Source organism: Mycteria americana, chromosome 22 (genome assembly GCF_035582795.1).
Source record: "Mycteria americana isolate JAX WOST 10 ecotype Jacksonville Zoo and Gardens chromosome 22, USCA_MyAme_1.0, whole genome shotgun sequence".
Lineage (NCBI taxonomy): Eukaryota > Metazoa > Chordata > Aves > Ciconiiformes > Ciconiidae > Mycteria > Mycteria americana.
This window is the reverse complement of record NC_134386.1, coordinates 3895328-3916365: the sequence shown is the minus strand read 5'-3', so window position 1 is coordinate 3916365 and position 21038 is coordinate 3895328. Positions and strand designations below refer to the sequence as shown.

Here is a 21038-nt window from a genome sequence, read left to right as displayed (position 1 = left end):
CTGGCAGGGCTGCAAAAGTCAGTGTCCATCTGGGCATGGGGAAGAGCGGAAGAGCATCCAAGGCATCGCCGCGCTGCCCCGAAACGAGGGCAGGCGTGCAGGAAGCCTGGGGCGAATGAGCCCCGCTGAGAGCACGGCACCCATATGCTGGCCTGGGCTCTGGGCATAAATGCACTGGCAAATGGGTCCTGTCTTCAGGCCTGCTCTGCCTCCCTTTCCCACGGCATCGCCCCGCGGGGACGGGGTCTGGAGGAGGAGAGGGCTGGGAGCTCATCCTGGCACCCACCCGTGGGGGATGCAGGGTGGGTGCAGAGCTGGGGCCGGAGCCCACGTCCCATGGGAGCTCCTCTGGCACCAGAGTCCTTCCTGCAGCCGCTCTGCCCGCTGCGAGAAACGCTGCAGGTCCCCTCCCCGTACGTGCATGGGCACACGCGTGCACACGTGTGCGTATGTATGCGGGCATACGCATGCGGGCATGCACATATATGCTCATACAGGCACATGTGCACACGCACGCCCACCCACACGCATGCGTACGTACCCACGCGTGCGCACACACGCGCGCGCTAGCACGCTGATGCACTCTCACGTGTGCACGCCCACGCCCACACACCTGCGCGCACGCCACGTGCAGGCGCGTGCACGCACACGGACACACGCACGCGTTCACGGCCCGTGCACGCGCTCCCGCCCGCGCAGACCGGCCCGCGGGCCGTGCCGGGGCGCGCAGCCCGCGCAGGGGCTGGGGTCCGCCCGCCGCGGGGGCCCGGGGGGCTGCTGGGGCTCAGCGCCTTCTCCCGTTGCTATGGCGACGTGGAAGGCCCCAGCGCCCCGCCGGGCCTGGAGGAGACGGAGCGGGAACGGAGATGGGGACGGGGGGCCCGCGGCCCTCGCCCCTCGCTGCGCCCGCCCCGCTGCCGGGCTCCGAGGCCGGGGGCAGGAGCCGGGGGGCCGGAGGGGCCGGCCCGGGGGGGCGGGGGGGCGCCGGGGGGGGCCAGGGAGAACAGCGGGGAGCGGCCCAGGGGTGCCCCGAGGGCCTTCGGCAGCCCGGGAGCTCCCGGCCCCCCCCCCCCCCCGCTCCCTCCCCCGCCGGCAGGGGGCGCCCTCCCGTGGGGGCGCCGCTCTCCCCGGGGCCCCGCCCCTCCGCTCGGGGTGCCCAGTCCTCCTCTCCCGCAGGGGGCGCTGCGCTGCGCGGGGCCGCCTCCGGCGACGCTCTAGCCGCCGCCGGCAGTGGCTGGCGGCGCAAGATGGCGGACGAGGGCACTGTTTGCAGCTTCGTTTTCAAGAAGCGGGGCCTGGCGGCGGCCAGGGGCCGGCGCAAGCGGCCTAGCAGCGACCAGGAGCAGGGTGAGGGCTGGCGGGGGCTCGCGGAGTGCCCCGGGAGGGTGCTCGGAGCCGGGCCGTTACGATACCCTGGGGAGGCGAAGGAGGGCCTGGTGCCACCCTGGAGCGCTGGCCCACACGGAGGGGCCTCGCTGCCCTCCCCAGCCGTACCGATGTGCGTGTGGTGGAGGGGGTGAGGGGCTCCTCCCCGGCTGTGCCATCGTCCTCGGGCCTTCCGCCGGCCTCCTGCACCTTCTCGTGGGCGTCCCCAGCCCGCGGGAGGGGGGAGGCTGCCAGCAGAGCCTGCGCTTGGGCTGGGGTCCTGCCCCCGGGCGCACCCTTACCCCTGGGCTTTAACTCTCAGAGAGCAGCGGTGAAGAGGGTAGCACGGTGGTGCGGAAGGAGCGGCGGCGGGAGACCCTCAACCCCATGATCCAGAAGGTAAGGGAGTCACAGCAGGGCACTGCTCCATCTGAGGTGCATCTGCAGTGGCCTGCCAAACTCAAGCTAGACACGGTGTTGGAGCCTTCCGTCCTTCATACCTGCTGTCTTCTTGCCCCTCAGACCAGGAGATGCATGAAGGAGAGGCCTGCGTACGCAGTGAGCAGCAGTGACGATGAGGATCCATCAAAGGAGATTAGAGTCACTTACAAATCAACCAGGTCGGCGGTAAGGACTGGGCAAGAATGTGGTTCTGGGGTATCAGGTCGGGGGGACTGGCAGATCCTGCACTTGATAGAGAGAATTTGCCTCTGCAAATATGGAATCAGCCATTCCTTCTTTTTTAGATGCACCTCTCCGTCCCTCCCCTCTTAATAGACAAGCACCTTTGCTAGGTTTGCTCTCCTGATACCCCCTGCATCCTCAGGAGCCCATTTAAGGTTGGCCTTTCCCTCTTAGAGCTGGGAATTAAAACCCCAAGATGCCACTGGACTTGCCCAGCATCACACAAAATTTTCAGGAGAGGGAGCACTTGAATCAGGTTTGCCCTACTGTTGGGTTCATGTTTTCAGTTTTAGACCATCTTCCTCCACAAAGAATTTCAGGCGACTTAGAAGGTGCTCCCGTCTTTATCCTTGCGACTAGTGATGGGGTAAGAGCTACAGAGAGAGATCATTGTTTTCTTGGGATTGATGGGTGGGGTGTCCTGGGTGTCCTCTTAACATGTGGAGTGGAGAGAAATCAGCTGTGAAGGTTTGGGCACAGCTCAGATTGCTCTTCCCACTGGATTTTTCTCTGAACTCTTCTCTTGATCCAGTGAAGTTTTGCCCATTACTATGAGCCTGGGGAGGATATAAGTAGGATTAAAAGCAGGTATCCAGTGAAGTTTTGCCCATTACTATGAGCCTGGGCAGGATATAAGTAGGAGTAAAAGCAGGTATCAACACACGTTCCTCTTCAGACCTATTTCCATATTGTCTGTGCCTCTGTATAAAATGGGAGTAATGCCTAACTGTCCCCAGTCAAAGCTGCAGGGTCAGATCGAGGTCTCCTTGTCACATTAGAGAATAATATGAATATAACCTCGTGCTGTAATTATTCACCACTTTGGCTGCTGCCAAGGGGGCAGCATATTGTTAGCCCTGCTTGCTGTAGGAGAATGGGAAGGGAGCAGGAGGAGATGACAGTTCTGGGGCTCCAGAAGCTTTTGGCACGTAAGTTGGATTTGGTTTTAATTGAGGTTGGCTGTAATTATTCTTTGGTTTCTGTGCAGCTGTTCCTGAAGATCTGATAAAACCTAGGAATAGATATCTGTTCAGTCCATTAAAGAGGAATCTAAACTAGACCACTGTGTTAAAACTGGATGTAAGCCACCCACAGTGAGGTTAAAAGTTCAGACATAACATCCTGCGTGTAGGCGGGATGGTCTCATGATTGAAGTGCTGGACGTGGGAGACCTGAGTTCAGCTTCCAGCTCAGCTGAGGCTGAGTGTGAAGGAGTAAAGTAAGGACAAGTGTTTCCTGCAAGCGCTAGGCTGGATCCAGCCCCTGGGGGATTTTCCCTGGCAGGTGCTAAGGGAAGGTCGAAACTGGTGGAAAGTAGAGCAGGCCATGGCCAGTACTTGCTCTGTGACCAACCCTCCAGGTAGCCAAGGAGCTCTCTGTCTCGTACAGGTTTTCCCTTCATTCTTGTCACAAGTTCTTCTTGCTTTTCAGAAACCTGTTGGCCCAGAAGACATGGGAGCCACAGCAGTGTATGAACTGGACACGGAGAAGGAGAAAGATGCCCAGGCCATCTTCGAGCGCAGCCAGAAAATCCAGGAGGTGAGTCAGCCTTGCTCTGTAAGAGCTAGTGCTCTGCAGCAGCAGTACATGTGCTTTACTCCTCCCCTTCTGCACACCAAGAAGAGTTTGAGTCTCTTCCTCCCTGGAAATTTGAGAAGCCAAGAGTGTAACCCTTGCAAATAGGGGAATTTCCTGGCTTTATTGGCATCTTGGTATTAAGGAAGGCGGGACTGGGAAGGGAGACTGGTGTTAGTCAGCTAATCTATGTCATGAAGCTTTCCTGATGCTTAATTGCCTTTCTTTTTGCTTTGCTAGGAGCTGAGAGGAAAGGAAGATGATAAAATTTACCGTGGTATTAACAACTACCAGAAGTATGTGAAGCCCAAGGACACATCAATGGGAAATGCCTCTTCAGGAATGGTCAGGTAGGTTGGGATTGAGCCTCAGAGGACTGGGACCACAGAGGAGCTCAGGCACCATCCCCAAAAGCACTTGTTTGGGGCTTGAACTTTGCTGTTACTGCCAGCTTCTTTCTGTCTAACAAGTCCGGTGTCTGGTTCTGACCAGGCCCCCAGGGGCTTTCTCCACTGCAGCTGTGCAGCCGGCCTGAGCCTTCTCCCACCCTTTCAGAAAAGGACCCATCCGTGCTCCAGAGCATTTGCGGGCCACGGTGCGATGGGACTACCAGCCCGACATCTGCAAGGACTACAAAGAAACTGGGTTCTGCGGCTTTGGAGGTGAGTGGATCTTGGCTGCAGCTGAACACGTGCTGCGCCAGATCTGCAAAGGGATTCAGCCCAGCTTGTGAGCCCGTGTTTGTGGTGCCAAGATGTGCACTTACTGACTTACAGGCAGTTTGCAGAGGTGGTGTGCGATGCTGTTGCGAAGTTGTTTTATGTAACGTTCTCGTCATTTGTGTTGGCCCTTCTGAAAGCTGGTGGCTTCTAATCGGTGGTTATAAGAATCCTGGGAGGGACACCTGGGATGTTCCAGTGGCCCACATTCCCACAGGTATTCTGGCCGCTGAGGCCCTGTGAGGGATGGAATTTCCTGTTGCTTGTCCCACTTCCCATGTGTGTAAATGCTGGAACTGTCGCTGTGGCACACAGAGCATGATCCTTGTGGCCTGTCAACCCTGAGAGGGATCCTGTGCCTGCTCCAGGAGCTTGGCGCTGCCCTGGAGCACAGGTGGGCGGGGAAGCAATCAGGTTCACCTTCTCCTGGGCAAAGCTCAGGCTGCCCCTGAATGAGGTGTCCTGTTAACACTCTACCCTGCACAGCCTAACTGTTAATTCCCTTTTCTTTGTGCTGCTCAGACAGCTGCAAATTCCTCCATGACCGCTCGGACTACAAACATGGCTGGCAGATCGAACGGGAACTGGATGAAGGCCGGTACGGAGTCAATGGTACGGCACCACCCCTCTGCTCTCCCTCTCCCTGAGCTAATGGTGGATGAGGCTACCAGGTCCTGCCTCTTACCATGCCCTAAAGTGAACGTGACTTAGGGATATTGGATCACTAAGAATGAAATGGGTCCTTTGCTGCCTCGGAACTGCATGGGCCATGGGTTGAATTAATATTAGACAGAAAGGACTCTTTATTCCAAAGCTGTGGAACTCCCTGCTGCAGGATAACCTTAGGGCCAGTAACCTCTGACGGTGCTGAGCACATCTGCTGCTTTCAGATAACCACTGACTGCCACCAGAGAGAATTATTTCCTCTGGCTCTCTATAAAAGGATAACACTGCTGTTGTATGGGTCCCAGCAGCAAGCTGTGTGGAGCTGGGGGAGATGTGACCATCTCCTGCCCCCCAGGTGCCCAGGAGGTGGGATGCTTCCATGCTATGTCACATCATTATTTCTCACTCACAGTGTCCGAAGCTGTGGCCCAAGGCTCATGAATGTTGCTCGTGAACTGCTGTGCAGCTGCAGGGAAGAGGGTGTTCTCTGTTCGGTTGGAGCCAAAGAGTTTGGTGGCAGCTGGTTTGGAAGAAAATCTAAAAAATAGGAGGGGGCTGGAGGATATGTCTCTTTATAGCAGTGAGTGGGCGAGGTAGAAAAGAATTTGCTCTTGTGAGATGAGCAACAAGCACACTGGCTCATTAGACCTAATTATATCTCAGTCCCACATGTGTTACTGACATCAGCAACACCCAGATGCCAGAGCTCTATTGTTTCCAGCAGAGATTTAATCCCACCTGCTGTGCACTCTCCATATTTAATATTTCATGCCCCACGCATGGGCTGGTCTGGCTGCCTCTGCTCTTGCTCCAGTCTGGTTAACTTTCTCTTCTGCAGATGAGGAAAACTACGAGGTGAGCAGCGATGAGGAGGATATGCCTTTCAAATGCTTCATCTGCAGAAGTTCCTTCAAGAACCCCGTGGTCACCAAGTAAGTGGTTGGTTTTAGCATGAGGAGCCAAGTGTCTGCTGTCAATCCAGTTCTCTAGTCATTCACTGTTGAGGCAAATACAAACACTGCCCCCAGGCTGGTGAGTGGGGAAATCCTCTGATAACCAAGGAGTCTTATAACTGCATCTGGAGCATCTCCTTGGAAGGGATCTCAAGCCTTTGTTGTCCAAGCACAGTTTGGATTTCCGCAGATGCTGTCTCATTACATCATCTTTCCCCTTAACCTTGAGATTTTGTTTTCATGCCTTTGTTCCTTCGGGACACTGAATGGCACGCTGCATTGTGTGAGCAGAGAAACAGAAGCATGGGGAAGCCAAGAGCTTGCCGAGGATGAGGAGCAGGCTGGGGGCAGCGTGGACATCACATGCTGCCAGCCCTCTCCCACCCTGCTGGCTGTCTTGCTGGGTACCTGGTGTGTGGAAGAGCTCACTGGTGGCTCTGTGCCATCACTCCGCATCATTGAAGCAATGCTGAAACACCTTTCATGGAGACAGTGCTGCAGAGGAAGCTCTGCATGCAGCTCACTTCTGCATCCCCTGGGGACCAGTAGTCAATAATTTCTAACTCCTGGACACTGTGATTGTATCTGGTGTCTTGCAGTGGCATGTCTGTCTCTCTACAGGTGTAGGCACTACTTCTGTGAGAGTTGTGCCCTCCAACACTATCGCAAATCCCAGCGCTGCTACGTCTGTGACAAGCAAACCAATGGAGTCTTCAACCCAGCAAAAGGTAATGGGCACCTGTGGGAGAGAGGGCTTTCAATGGCAGCGTCTGGAGCAGCAAAGGCACCAGCTCCTGAGGTATCTTCTTGGTGTTGGGCCTGGCCCCAAGCTGGAGCTCACAGCTCTTGGCTGCCGGCAGAGCTTTCTTTAGTGCCAGGAGAGACTAAATCACAGCCTGGGTGGCTCCCTAGGTGCAAAATGAGCGTCTGCACTTGCCCCGATGGGGAACTTGGGGAGTGTGACTTCTGGTGAGGGCAGGGGGAGGATGTGCTGCAGGAGTGGAGGCAGCAGCTTGTGTGATGCTGTAGCTGGCAGGTCAGTAACGTGCTGATGGATTCTGTGACTGTAACATCTGATGCCCTGGACTCAGCAAAGGGTAGTAGCTGCTCTGGTTCTTGCAGAGATGGTTGTTCACAGGACCCGGGCTTTGGTGTGGGACAGCCCCTACATCTGGAGTCTCTATTCCTGTTTTTCAGAGCTCATGGCAAAATTGGAAAAACACAAAGGGGAAGAAGAGGAGGAGGAAGAACAGCAGCATTCAGACCATGGAGAGGATCCGCAATAGCAGAGCACCCTGCTTTGTATCTAGCTGAATAAAGCTTTCATGGGAGAAAAAAAGCAGCTCACAGCAGTTGCCTTGTGGCCAGTGCTTGTGTATCCAACCAGCAGCTACTAAAACAGTGTCCTGACTGTGCTGGACTCCTTGTTTGCTGCTCCTGTGAAGGCACAAGACAGAACAGGTAAGGTCAGACTCAAGAGTCATGGCTGAGTACGGCTGTCTGCTACACCATGCTGCCAGCAGGACACCAACAGCTGCCTCTGAGGGAAGGAGGTGCTGAAGACTACATTCAGTTACTTCATAACTTCTTTTTTTGACCAAGGTGCTGCTGTTTCACTCCTAACTTTGCACTGATCCTGCTTGCTTCCTGCTGCTGTGTAAGCATAAAACTATCTCTAAGTTAATTTAAGACCATAATCTTTTGAGCATGTAGCAAGCTGAAAGCGTGGAAGGGGATAAGAAATATTAGCTTGCATTAAGTTCATCCTTCACCCTAAAAATGCTAACTCATGGGAAAGGAGGCTAGAGTGCTGCAGTTATTTGTGATTTATTATAGCTCAGTGTATTCCCCTCCTGTCTTTTCTGCCTGCCTCTTGATTCCTAGGAGAATTCAGGAGAGGCTTAGAACTAAGAGGTGTGTTGCCCACTGAAATCATCCCTCTTCTGTGAGGAAGACAGTCTTCTCCAAAGCAAAGGTTTTATGCTGAGTGGTACTGTGCTTTTTCTTGCTCTCAGTACCAGTGATTCGGTCCCTGTCCAGGCTTGCGGGAGAGCAACAAGGATTTTTGCAAGCTGCAGACTTCATAACAAGCTAGGAAATTAAGATCTACTTACTATAATAAAATCAAATCGGGAGCCAAACCTGATCCTAGGGAGAAAGGAGAGGTGGGCCTGTCCTATCTGTTGTAGCCTGCCCTTACAAACAGCCCTGCTCTGGTAGAAGGCATGCGTTTTACTGAAACTTTCAGAAAAGGCCAAGAGCAGTTGTTTGCAACTTCTTGCTTTAGTTGAAATATGTTTTTGAAACACGAAGGCAGTTGCAACTAACTGTGGTGAGCTGTAAGGAAATGAGAAGAGTAAGCATGCACAGCCTGCCTGTCATCATTTGTGATCCACTCCATCATCTTGCAGAAACAGCAGACTTAAAAAACTTCAGAAATATTTTATTTGTTTTGGCAAAAAACTAGAGTAACAAACTTTATCTGGGTTCAAGTACAGTTTATAAACACAAGGACCTGTTGCCAGCACCACTACTCCCATCAACCACACCTACAGGACTGGATTCTCAGTGCTTCATTAAAAGAGTAGAAAGACCTCCAGCACCCACAGTCCTTGGAAAGGTCAAACTAAAAGCCTTAAATACACATCCAAAAAACAAATACCATGGAATGGGGGGGAGCTGCCACAGCAGCAGGGCAGAGTCACACAGCCATGAATCAAGGGGAGCCACATGAGAAGCAAGCTTTTACCTGTCACTCAGTCAGGGAAGGCAGAACAGCAATGGTAATGGAAGGCTGAAGATCAATTCTGTACATGACGTTCAAAGAGGAGTTGGGAGCAAGAGGATTTAGCATGGAAGTCAACTTAGTTTTCCTCTGTGCCAGGGTAAGCCACTGAGAACAAGCTGGTATGAGTGTTACACACTGTGAAACCAGCCCAGCTAACAGGAGGCTCAACTAGATGTGCCGTGGGGATAAAAAAGCTGGTACATTGCACAGGCATACAGACTCGCTTTGATGAGTCAGGCAGCCCCAGGAGGAGAGGCTGGAATGCCCTGTCTGACCTGGAGTTCAGAGTGCTCAGCATCAAGTGAGAGGAATCTCTTCAAAAGCTCTCGCCAGAACTGGAAGAGAAGAATCCAGTGCTGCAGAGGAATACCCAATGCAGCAAGTGTGCCCGGAATGGAATCAGGTTGTCTTCAATCTCCCATTTTCCATCACAAAGCAGTGACTAAATTTAAGAACATAATCCCTTTTATCCCCACCTTCAAAAGTTACCCTGTGACAACACTGTAACAGTAATCTGACTAGCTCTAAGAGAATGCCCAAAACTAAGAGCTGCCTGCCTCCCCTTAACTCTAAGGCACCCTTAAAAGAGAAAGATCCAAAGAGGGTAGGGACACACAGCCTTCAACTGTGATACAGGGAAGCCAGTGATTTTTAGAAACGCGGAAATAGAGACTAAACAGACTCACTCAACCCATTTGAGTGATCTACCAGCTGCAAGAACTGGGGCTCTGGGCACTGCACCATCTGGAATACTCCACAGTTCCTTGGGGTTGATCCTTTTCCAGCTCAGGTCTGTCCATTTGTTTCCAGGCTACTTCCTAAGTAAACAGGCAGCTGAAGTTCCTTCCCAAGGACCTGTAAACTCTTCTACGTGTAACATTCATCACCTTATATGAACAGGACCAATAAATTACAATGTCCAGAAAGCTCCTCCAGAACCAGGTATAGGCCCTGTTTTTCTAGAATTCCCAGTCATCCACATCCAGCTGCTCAAGGTTTGATACCAGCCCAAAAATGCCACTAGGATCCTGGGGCCGTGTTCCTTCAAAATTGGTGATTGGGGTGACGGGGCGCAGAAGTTCAGGGAGTGCTTCAGAAGCACGGCGCTTGATCTGCATAGAAAGGAGAGAACTCAGCTGCTGAAATGTTTCCCCTCACTCACGCATCACAGTCAAGCAGCAGGAACATGTGGTTATAGGCAGAAAGTAAGAACACAGTATTATCCTCTGGCCTGCACCGAGAAATGGGCAGGGCTCTCGCACTGCATCGTATAACAAGAAAGTGCTTTGCATGCAGCCTTTTCAGCAGCACTTGGGTGCTATTGTCCTGATGCTCCCCTCAGTGAAGCACCACCCTAACCCTTAGCCCAGAGCAAGCCAGACAAATAATTTCAGGGGCAGGAGAGCCTCTGCTTCTTCCCACGCCAGGGCTGGAGCTCGCCAACCTGCCACAGAGCTGTAAGCAATGTACAGGTCACCTCAGTTTGGTCCCAGTAAGGACCAGGTTAGGACTGCCTTGCCACAGTACTCAATAGCCTGTGGGTGAAAAACTGTTCTGGCATACAGGACAGGCAGATTTACATCCTCTGTTTAGATAAGGAAGAGATGCTTTGAGAAAAGCCCATCCACCTCAGAGGACAATCTGAGGATCACCAAGCTGTAGTACAATTAGTCACCAAACTAAGTTAATCCTTTCAGATCACAGAAAATTCAGCAACTTGACATTCCCACCCTTGGGTTCAGTGACACAGCAAGGCAACAACTACAGAAAAGCCAGTGTTCTTTATCTGCAGATTAAGTGAGTTCCTTACCTGCTTGAAAAAGGGATGATTAAGCAGAGTGCCTGCACTTGGCCTGTAGAAGGAAGTTAGAATAAAGTAAGCACACAAGAAAATGCATCAGTGTTTAAAGTCTGGTAGTGGAAGAAAGAAAAGATGCGAGTCCTTCCTGCCTCTCTCATGTCTCAGCTGTAGGGTATCTCCCTTTTGTAACCAGTAGCACTATTTATTATGTTCACGTGATGTTTTATGCAAGCCGTTCAACATTCTTCTGTGCGAGTTACCTACTTGCACACCCCGACATTCGGTCAAGGGAAAGCTTCTGAACAGTGTGGTGTGCTAGAGAAGTTTGTCATGGCTAACAATGACCTTACACTCACTACAGAGGAAAATGCAGTTCTTGATCACTTCCCATTGTTATTCTCTGCTGGCTGAACAGCAGACATTCACAGTGATGGAAACTGGGTAAATACAGTCTCACAGGGACCAGAAATTCAAGTTGTTCTTTATTTTCCTGACGTATAGCACCACTCTATCCCCCTAAGGCGGCTGCAAAGTAATTCTTCAGGCTTTCTTATAGAAAGTGCTCAAAGTGTTAACACTGCTCTTGTTTTACATACTTGGAGTGCGCTTCTCAATGTATGGAGCACATCCTCACTCCACTACGCTTTTGGAAAGAAAACTTTGAATAACCTCTGCTGGCTCACTCTGTTTAATCTGTGCTAGAATAGTGCAGGTCTCACCTGCAGCTTTCACCTGGCTTTACCTGAAATCGGGGTTCCGCTGGAGGCACTGCTCTACAAAGTTATGGAAGTAGGTGGAGAAGGTCCGAAGATAAGGGTGCAGGGCTGGCTCTCCGTTGGCCGCTCTCACGTTGCTAATAGCCATGCTCTCGCCCATCCCGTAGTTAGCACTTGAACGGGAGGTTTTCATAGTCAGCTCATCAGCAGGAATTGTGGTGGTGTCTAGCAGGCAGGGAACAGTTCCATTCAGCTTTTCCAAGAGCATCTGGAAGAGAAGGGGCATAAGCAACGTCACACACAGAAAGACTAGACAGTTAAGATTTCTCATTCAGGTAGGCATGGCACTCTTCTGTCTTCACATCCCAGTGCAACAAAGCAGTTCCACGTGCCAGGATGAAGGATAGGAAAGGAATAGCTTTTAAACCTTACCTGAGTAGAAGGCATGTCTTTAAATGGTACGTGTCCATTTGCCAGCTCACAGGCTGTTATCCCTACGCTGTAAATGTCAGATTTTGCATCATAACCCTGGAGATTCTAGATGAAAAGGAAAAGAAAAATTAGTCTTGTGGACTTACATGTGATTGCACGGGCAATACGCATGATTCAATAAGCAGAACAGCAAATCCAAATGATTAGAGCAGAAATAGTACAACCCACATATATAGGCTGGTTTATTGTGGCGGTGGTTTTTTTGCTTGTTGAAACACACAGTTAAGGGCAGCATTTATTTAGCTGAAATCAGCTAGCTAGTAGGGATGGCATCCACCTTAGGGTAACTGGCATCTAATTAACACTTTGCTAATGGGAGAATCTGTAGAGGTACCTACAAGAAAACTATTTAGTCAAATAGATCAGATCAAATTCTACCCACTCGCCCTGCGCCCACCCCAAATCTGTTTCCTCTAGCCTCTCCCCTTCCTTTTCCTTGCATCCGCACAGCCTCCTCTGGAGGGAAAGAAAAGAATGTTGTAACATGGGCTTCTCAGCAATTGCCCCTTTTGACAGGAATACAGGTTTCCCTTTGCTAGGGGTCACTGGTTTTGAGGTAAAACGGATAGAGCTCATCACGAGAAAAAGTAACCCTGAGGCTTTTGTCATGTCCCCCCCTCGTGCCCCCCCAACATGCCATAAAAACTCAGAAAATTATACAGAAATACCATATATCACTGCAAACTAGCAGGTTTTTTTAAACACACCTGCTGCAAGACTTCAGGACTGAGCCAAGGCAGGACTTTGATGCTGTATTTGGGAAAGTCATGAACAACTTTGAGTCGCTGCCCATGGTTGATCATACTTAGATTACTTCGCAGGCCAGAGAGGTACACCTTCCCGTCTACAGAGATCAGGATATGGCTGGCTTTAACGCTCCTGAAAAAAAGTGAAAATAGTCAGATTTTCTGGCCTCAAAGGAGTTATGTTCCTTACAGCTTTCCTAGGAAGACTTGGTGCAGAAGGGCACTGCCAAGGGTTTAAGGCAGGCATAGGTTAGCTGAATTTCTTTTACAGCACATGCAATAAGAGTAGTAACCAGTAATAACCTGGAACTTTCAGCATTTAAAATTTACTCTCGCAACAGAAGGATGTATCAGAGAAGAGGAAAAATACGCTAAGGGATAGAGACTGATTTAGAAAGAGATTAAGAAAAGTTGCAGTACTAAAGAGAAATTCATCCTTAGTGAGCACCTATGGAAAGGATAAAAGCCTACTTTTGCTGGACAGCTGAATGCGCAGGGCAATACTTGATCAGCCTCCTACCAGGAGGCCGAGACTCCTAATGACCATCCTGAATGCTGTGCAAAACCACTTCTACAAACATTAACGGGACTCTATTCACCCCCTTTGCAGGTTCCCAAAGAATGTTTCTGTGGCAAGGAGAAACACAGGACTAAAGGTTACAGACTCAGGACCTTCAACAGTAACAGGGCAAATCCTCATCTCACACACACACACTGTCAGTCTCAATTTGGAAACTATAGTATCTGAACAGAGCCTTAACAAGTCAGCCTGTCAACATGAGCTGCAGTTGTGATTTTAGATACACAGTGGTCTTTGAGATAAGTCTGTTCCACAGTAACACTTTCACACAGTTTAGAAAGATCAATGATATAATTTCCCACTAGTATCAAACTGGCTTGCTCTAACAGCAAAGTAATACAAAACTTGATAATGCGTTCTGCATCTCTTGAGTTACCCACTCTGCTCTAATGATGAGCAGTATTTCTGAGAACTTCCAACAGAAGGAAAATGGATCGCCTTTTTTTTTTTAAATACCTATGTACATAGCCCATAAGGTGGATGTAGTCAAGTGCTTTCAATACGCCTTGGAGGATATATGCAATAGCCAGTTCATTCATCCCATCCATAAAATGGGTACAGATTAAATCTTTTGCAGAACCTAAAAAGAAACAAAACACCTCTTAATTGGTCAGAAAAAAAAAAAACCAAGGATACTTCACCTCTTAAATTTCATTTCACAGAATATAATGGTCAAAGGTATTCCCTCTCCACCTACCATAGGCCATGAAAGATGTCACTACCCATAGCTCATTGTCAGCTATGAAAGTTGCTTTGTATGGCACGATGTTAGGGTGGTTGAAGAGCTTGGAAACATGAAGTTCCCCCTAAAACAAAAAATGGTATTTTGATTCAATTCAGTAAATGCAGAAATATGAATACCGTATTGATAAGCACTGCTCTTGCTGTCTGTCCTCTCCTAAACTTGCATTATGGTATTAGTGGATTCATGTTACCTGCAAGAATGTGACCATTTCATTTGTGCAGGCCTCCAAGTTCACTCTTCTGACTGTGACATACTCTCCTGTGGGTTTATACCTGGCCAGGTTCACAACCATCAAGTCTTCAAAGCCTCTGCCTGAAAGAAAAGGCATTAAAACTTCAGCAATATTTCTGGAACTACGCACTTCTGGAGAACTCCTCCAGTCCTTGACCCTTAAATAATCTTTACACTCATTTACGGAAACTATTTTTGGCCTTGTGAAAGAGAGTCATCATTCCATCAGATACCACCTTCCTTGGCATGTATCCCATCAAGAGAAATCCTCCCAGCCAGTAATATTATCCTGTCTTTAAAGTTCAGAACAGAGGTAGAAATAAAATGATTAGGCCACAGCCCCACCAAGGACAGGGACAGGTTTCAGGCTGCTTCTGCTGACTTTGTACTTCACTCAGTATCATTAACCCACCACATGCCTCTTTCAGTTGAAAGCCTTTAGGATTGGCATCTCATTTTTTATTAAAGTGATTTTAAAATCAAAGAGGACAAGCATCTAATGTCAAAAATAAGCAATCAGTCAAGAGAAAACTAACAAATCTGCAGAAGTTATTTTCTTTGCAAAGCAGACTTCCAGTCCTCCAGCCCACTAGTAGTATTACCTATGATAGTGAGCAACTCATAACAGCTGCTGTCCGGTAGGAAGTTGCTCATGGTGTCCCTTTTAGGGGAAGAAGCTATCGACTCGGAGCTCGCCTCATTTGCCTGGGGAGGGGGGGGGGGAAAGTCAGGTCAAAAGAAATAAAGATCACATGCTAGAAAAATCACCAGCTCCTTATGTTATCATACACCTCAATAAGACAGTACTGAATATAGAAGAGAGAATTTAATTGCTGTTAAAATAATTTAAAATAGTTATTTATCAATTGAAATCCAGGAGATGCCTCATTTCAGAAGATCCAGATATCTGTGTTTCAAAACATGTAACTGTAACAGGTAGGTTCTTAATTACTGTAAGCTAAAATTTCTTTAGGAATATTTGGATAAAGCTAATTACTATTCCCCAGGACAGCTTAAGCACTGCTTTATAATAACTACTTTTCTCCCATTAATTACAAACTTCTGTGCCGCCATCCTGTTGCCTGAGCAAAGGCCAAAGGAAAGCTTGTTTATAGCACTTCTCTGCACTGGTGCAGTCAGCATTCCTGTCTGATGCTGGGGCTTCTGGTTTCCAGCTGCTCATCTGTGATAAGACCAGCGCAGCTGAAGCTGCTTAGCTGAATGGTAGAAGTGATGAACCAACTTAGCCCAAGATATGAAGATCAGACACACATGAAAAGAGAAGCTCCAAATGAAAGCAAAAACTTAACTGCAAAGCATTAGTGCTTACAGAAAAAAAAAAAAAAAAAAAAGAAAAAGACCCCACATCACACAGGGAAGCAGCACTCCCAAGCCTGTCAGCTTTTCTTCACTACATCTGACACAAAGCTATCTGCTTTATTTACATACACATCAATCTTTCCAAGCAGGATTTTGCAGAAGACAAACTTCAATGTTCTTGCAAGTTCCATTATAGCTTCCAACTCCCTCAAACTTCCAAAGTCAGGAGAGCATCCTAATGGGGAACCAAATTTATTTGGTGTCTAAGATCAAATTTAGTTATCTCAAATTTCCAGCACATTAACTCCCCCTGACATTTGGAACTGCAGCTCATTTTTTCCACCTCATTCTTCATCAACTGCAAATGCCCTTTATCAGACCTTTTCTCATGGTACGTGAAGCAGAAAAGGCTTGTGCATTTTCCTAGAGTGACAGCAAATACTCTTTTTTTCCATCACTGAAAGACAGAAACAACACAGTGACAGCTGAAAAAACAAGGAACTTGCTGTTCTACACTCAGTCCAGGGTAAATGTAGTGCAATGAGCACAAATGTGAATTTGCCATAAATTACCTTTGGGTCCCTAAGTATGCTTTGGGAATAAACTAATAGTCACACTTCCCAAGTTCCACCTTTTCAACTGACTTTGAACAGCACACATTTTACCTCTCTCTGCCTACCTTTAGAATAAGTGTATTTTTTGGTTAAGGGAAAAGGCAAAACTTAAGATTTGTGAACAGTGCTATGGTATAATTTCAGCTTAAACAACTCTAGCACAGCAACTCAGTCGTGTTTCAGGATAGCTAACCCCTGAGATCTCAGCAGCCCCAAATCCTTTATTCTAGTCATAACGCTACACAGTGCTGTTCCTTGGCTGAGAATAGGCAGCAACTTTCCATTCACGATTTCAAACTTCTGTTAAAGATGCCTATCAATTCTGATCTCAATTGTATCATTCATTACTTCTTCCAGCAATTTCACACAGTCCTGTCAACAGCAAGATTGCCAGGAGAGACACACAGGCAGATGGAAACCTCTGAAGCAGAAAGGCACCACCAAGGAAATGAAAGCAGGAGGCTCTGATAAGCAGCGTTATGGAGCAATGACAGCTGGTGAAACACTGAGCAATATGTAAGTGGTTTGCTTTAATAAAGTCCACTCCAGATATAGCGTAAGCCAACAAAACAGATGCAAAAAAATTAAATTTAATCTTATTAATGGTGCAGGCTGTTTCAACAGTAATGGAAAAATACTGTAAATTCCCTTTCTAAAAGTCTTCCAGTACATCAGAGGTCTTCACTCACCTCTCTTCATGTTAGCAGTGACCAGTAACTGAGAGTTAATGCAAAAGGAGCTCTACCAGAAATTCATCAACATCATACAAGAGTTTAAAAAAAAAAAAAGTTAAACTGAAATGTCATTTATGAAATACTGCAAAAAAGCTCCTCAGTGGTTTCACACAGGACAACTTTTGGTGTATGGTCAAAAGCAAAATCAGCTGCAAAATGAAGTCACATATGACTAGCTTTATGGCATGACATTCATTAAGAGCTAGCTTTCCACCTCGTTAATCTGATTTTAATTTGAGTTACATTTAAGGAAATTAATCTTTGAAAGGCAACTACTGTTATAAATGCCGTAAGAAAATCAGTTATGTGATGCTAGCAAGGATCTGCATTTGCCAAGTGACATTTATCTGAATTGGGAAGAGGGAATGCCATTTTTGTTCTGCTGCCTTCCTCTCCACCTCCTCATTCCCTCGCTCACTTTCAGCATGAGCAACAAAAATCTTCCTCCCATCCCTCTCCCCAGATTATTTACCTTTTTCTATAGCCCTGCTGGAAAAAATAAGCTTTTATTTAGATGTAAAAATCAAAATAAGAGTCAGCAACACCCACTGCAGAGGTGACCAAACCCCAAGTGAATACTTTAACAAAACCAAAACAGATGCTAATCTCAATTTGCCTCCTGTCCAGCATATGTGTAACACGCAGCAATTTAAAAAAGGTGTGAATTTACTTGACTTTATAGAAAACATTCCATATACATCTTGTATTTTCAGCTTGCTTTGTGCCAGTAAATCACAGACACTGGCACAAAAATCAATTACAAGCAGCTTGAACTGACACAGTTATAATCAAATCACACTTAAGTCATGTTTGTAATTAGCTTAAACTAGAGCAACACCTGCACACAGAAATGTTTCAATATGGTGGGGCAGGTGGGAAATCATTTAGACAAATATATTCTACCGTAAGTTGTGTTATTCTATGAGCATTGTTCATTAGGAACCAGACAGTGTGCAATCAGGGCCTGCAGAACAAAAAGCATCAAGGTAAAGTTTCCAACTGCTGCATTTTGGCTGTACATTTTTGAACAGACATTCCATGTTTGCAAGTGATTTTAGTTTTTAAGAGGCAAAGCTCTCTAAGCATGCACGCAATTGGCTCTGAAGACAACCAGACAACACTAGGTAAGGTCACCTCAAACTGAAAATTACATCATGCTTGGTATTGGCGTTGGAGCCTCTACAACAGAGGCTGCTCTACAGGGCAGAGAAAGGAAATCAGAATCAATGTGTTCAGAAGGGAACACCGGTCTTGAATGGCTAACATAAAATTTTTTGGGCCTAGTTTTCAGAAGTCCCATAAACTAGCCTCTTCCTTTTATTCTAAGGGAGAGTTATAAGAGATTAGCTTCTCTGAAGAATCAGATCTAAATAATCTCAAAAAAGAGACCCTTGGGGGGCTGGGGGACGACGACACAAATACAAATCCAAGAGATTAAGTTTAAAGTTTTGACTTGTCACATATAGTTTGAAAACCACACACCAAAATCTCCGCTCCAGGGTGAAACCTGTTTCCACACTTGTAGAGCTAAATATAGAGATGAAATATATAACTAAGATAAAAAGAAAAATCAAACTTCCACAAGGAATAATCTCCATGCAATGAACCACAGCACCACAGCCTGCAAATGTCACTTACTTTTCTCCGAGAGTCACCCGGAGGCTGCTCTGGAGTAAAGAAATTAATTGTTCACCATGTTGTGTTCAACAGATACCCATTAAAAATATAGTTGGAAAACTGAGTAAATAACCCTGCATGATACTTTTTGATACCAAATATGTACAATTTTATTTTTTTTTTAGACAAAGACATTTAATTTACACACAAGGTTGCAGCACTAAAAATAATCAAACTGTAGTACAAGTATGGGAATTAAAGAGATTCAAATAGTGCTACTGTTCATCTATTCAACGTAAACATAAGGTGACAGGTTTTTTTATTATACCTCTAAACACATTCAAAAGTGACATATCTATTTTGCTTAAATACAGAAGAAACTATCTAAAGTTTATTTAAAGTAGTGAAAATTCTTTCACTCCACCTGGAAGCTCAAGATCTAGACATCTTTCCTATGCTGTCGCCACCTTCTATGTCACCGATCAAGAATTCTGCATCCTAGTGGGCAATGTCGCTCGTTAGCACAAAGCAGAACAGAAACCAATCAGCTCTCCTGCAGGCACGCTGGGGAGCTATCATCAGCATTTCAAAATCCATTTTACTCAGAAAATTATAATTAACCTTCCCAAACCCCAAATCTATCTTTTGCTTAGGAAAAAAGTGGTTATGCCAAGAAATACAGAATGCAGGGTCTGAAAATAGTACTGCCATCAACCTGAAATTGATTTCCAAATAACTTGCTAGATCTTGGACACTTCCATATTAACTTTATATGGTTAGCTAGCTTGAATAACCAGATCTGGTGCTACAACCAGATTTATTCATCCCTTTTACTGTCAAGATACATATTTGCAACCAAATTAACAGACCCTGCAGCTAAAATAAAACATTTCTAACGTCATCTAACAAGAGGAAAACTTACCTCCAAACAGTTCGAACTCTCTTAAGCCCTCAACAATGAACTTTTCAGACACCCACCGCTGAAAGAAAAAAAACCAAACACCCAGATAATTAGTTATTCCATCTAGAGACAAGTTTATTTTCCCCCTCCCCCACAAAAAACATAAGAGAATCATAACACTTCAATGATTCTGCTGTGCTCTGAAACTGATTAGCTGCGACATCAGAGTTACATCCTTACTTTGGACAAGGATATTCTTTTCTCGTGCCACTACGATGGCCTGCACCCAGCAACCACACAGGTGCCACTGCTTTTCCTGACCAGCATGCACTTGCAATAAAGTTAACATAATTTTAGATCATTCAAACAAAAACCTTTATACATGCACATACAGAAAAAATAATAAGCATGCTACAACTCCCTTATATAGGCTAATAAAAGTTGTTTGTTTGTGTGTAACAGGTGTACAAAAAGCTTCAACTATTTACGATGAGGTGATGTCTTACGAGAACTTATACATTTTAGCTATATATCTATTGACTGAATGCAAAATTAGACCATAAATATTTTAAAGCTGTTGTTCTCTTCCAGAATTCATGCTTAAAATTCACAGCAAGCATTACGTTGTATGGATAAATGTTTCTACTGCTCTATTCAACTCTGTGATTGATTCAAAGAAATATATATATACACGTACACATTACACACGATAGAATATGCAATTTTAGGCTTGCAGAGGACTGATCATGAAGTTAGCATTAAATAAACAATCACAAACACTCCCACGTTAGAATTTGTCTACTCAGTAAAATAACTGCAAAAATTGCATATGTTGTTTAGTGCAAGGGAAGCCAGTCCTAGAAAGCACCAATGAGTCTTTAGATGACGACGACTCAAAACCCATATGTAACAATACCATTTTAAAGCATTAAAAGTGGTTTTCTCACATGAAACTTCCTCACTTAAAAATGCAGAATTAAACAAAGCTGTTGTGTTTAGCTTTCCAAGCTGAGTGAAGTTTAGAAAAAAACCACAAAGAGACACTGCCGATGATGCGACAGGTGAGGGGGACCTTCTTCAAGAAAGGTAGGAAAGAATCAGCATTACCACACTTTTTCTTAATTGCAGCGCTCATTACAAACCCCTCACACCGCACGCAAATGAGATACAAGTGTGCAAGCAATAAATACTTCAGCGCAGGGGTGATTTTTAACTAGCGCCTAGCTTGCACATCGATACCCTGCCGTACAATCGGCACGTTTTAATGCGACTTTAAGGTGCTTTCCAGGAGGCCGGCCCCGCCGCGGCTCCCCTGCACAAGCGCAAGGCAGGCTCTACCGACACGCCGGCGTCAGAGGGAAGCTGGAAGGTGTTCAACACTCACCCTAATCCGTTCGGGTTTACTTACAAGAAAAGACATGGAATCCGCGTTTGTGTTACCACACGCAGCTCGTGAAAGGACGGGCAACCTGCAGGCACAAGAGCGGGTCACCCCCTCACGCCTCACCCCGGGACCGAGCCCCGCGCCGGGCAGCGCTCACCCGCCCTCGCCCACCCGGGCCCCGGCAGCCCCAGGCCGGCAGGGTCCTACCGGAGCGCTGCCGGCCGGTAAGCACCGCCTAGGGCCCGCGGCGGCCCCGCAGGGAAGCGACGGCCCCCCCGGCCCCTCACCCGCTCCTCAGGCTGCGGCCGCCGCTTACCGGCAGGAGACGCTGCGCGTATGACGCCAGCACGCCGCCACGTGATGCGGGCGCTCGCAGGTCGCGGCGCGTGCGTGACGTCGCCTCTGAC

At 47.3% G+C, this 21038-nt stretch overlaps 2 protein-coding genes across 4 annotated transcripts; one reads left to right on the top strand and one right to left on the bottom strand.

The window, feature by feature from the left end:
* The first annotated feature begins 1203 nt into the window (after positions 1-1203).
* LOC142419709 (E3 ubiquitin-protein ligase RNF113A-like) lies at positions 1204-7309 on the top strand. Its single transcript, XM_075522961.1, has 10 exons — positions 1204-1347; positions 1688-1764; positions 1888-1992; positions 3481-3588; positions 3865-3974; positions 4180-4286; positions 4866-4955; positions 5848-5941; positions 6584-6690; positions 7160-7309. The coding sequence occupies exons 1-10, from the start codon at positions 1248-1250 to the stop codon at positions 7246-7248; spliced, it is 987 nt and encodes a 328-aa protein (XP_075379076.1). The 5' UTR covers positions 1204-1247; the 3' UTR covers positions 7249-7309.
* A 1081-nt stretch (positions 7310-8390) lies between these two features.
* Positions 8391-20960, bottom strand: STRADA (STE20 related adaptor alpha). Of its 3 annotated transcripts, XM_075522960.1 has the most exons (13): positions 20839-20960; positions 20632-20716; positions 19269-19326; positions 18368-18396; positions 14664-14766; positions 14021-14142; positions 13783-13891; positions 13542-13665; positions 12467-12638; positions 11700-11804; positions 11294-11535; positions 10561-10603; positions 8391-9862 (listed from the first exon to the last, which is right to left on the bottom strand). In XM_075522960.1, the coding sequence occupies exons 2-13, from the start codon at positions 20665-20667 to the stop codon at positions 9710-9712; spliced, it is 1296 nt and encodes a 431-aa protein (XP_075379075.1). In that variant the 5' UTR covers positions 20668-20716; positions 20839-20960; the 3' UTR covers positions 8391-9709. The 3 variants fall into 3 exon arrangements, with proteins under 3 accessions (XP_075379075.1, XP_075379073.1, XP_075379074.1); XM_075522958.1 differs by lacking the exons at positions 18368-18396; positions 20839-20960 and having other exon boundaries at positions 20656-20734; XM_075522959.1 differs by lacking the exons at positions 18368-18396; positions 20839-20960 and having other exon boundaries at positions 20632-20730.
* Between the last annotated feature and the right edge of the window lie 78 nt (positions 20961-21038).

What these genes read in the sequence shown, in the direction of transcription:
- LOC142419709 (XM_075522961.1), top strand. Translation starts at nt 1,248, where the DNA reads ATGGCGGACGAGGGCACTGTTTGCAGCTTCGTTTTCAAGAAGCGGGGC. An exon ending in GCCTCTTCAGGAATGGTCAG is followed by an intron (nt 3,975 to 4,179) that starts GTAGGTTGGGAT and finishes CCACCCTTTCAG; the next exon opens with AAAAGGACCCATCCGTGCTC. An exon ending in AGGCCGGTACGGAGTCAATG is followed by an intron (nt 4,956 to 5,847) that starts GTACGGCACCAC and finishes TCTCTTCTGCAG; the next exon opens with ATGAGGAAAACTACGAGGTG.
- STRADA (XM_075522960.1), bottom strand. Translation starts at nt 20,667, where the DNA reads ATGTCTTTTCTTGTAAGTAAACCCGAACGGATTAGG. An exon ending in TGAGTTGCTCACTATCATAG is followed by an intron (nt 14,143 to 14,663) that starts GTAATACTACTA and finishes CTTTTCTTTCAG; the next exon opens with GCAGAGGCTTTGAAGACTTG. An exon ending in GTCCTGAAGTCTTGCAGCAG is followed by an intron (nt 11,805 to 12,466) that starts GTGTGTTTAAAA and finishes CTTTTCATCTAG; the next exon opens with AATCTCCAGGGTTATGATGC.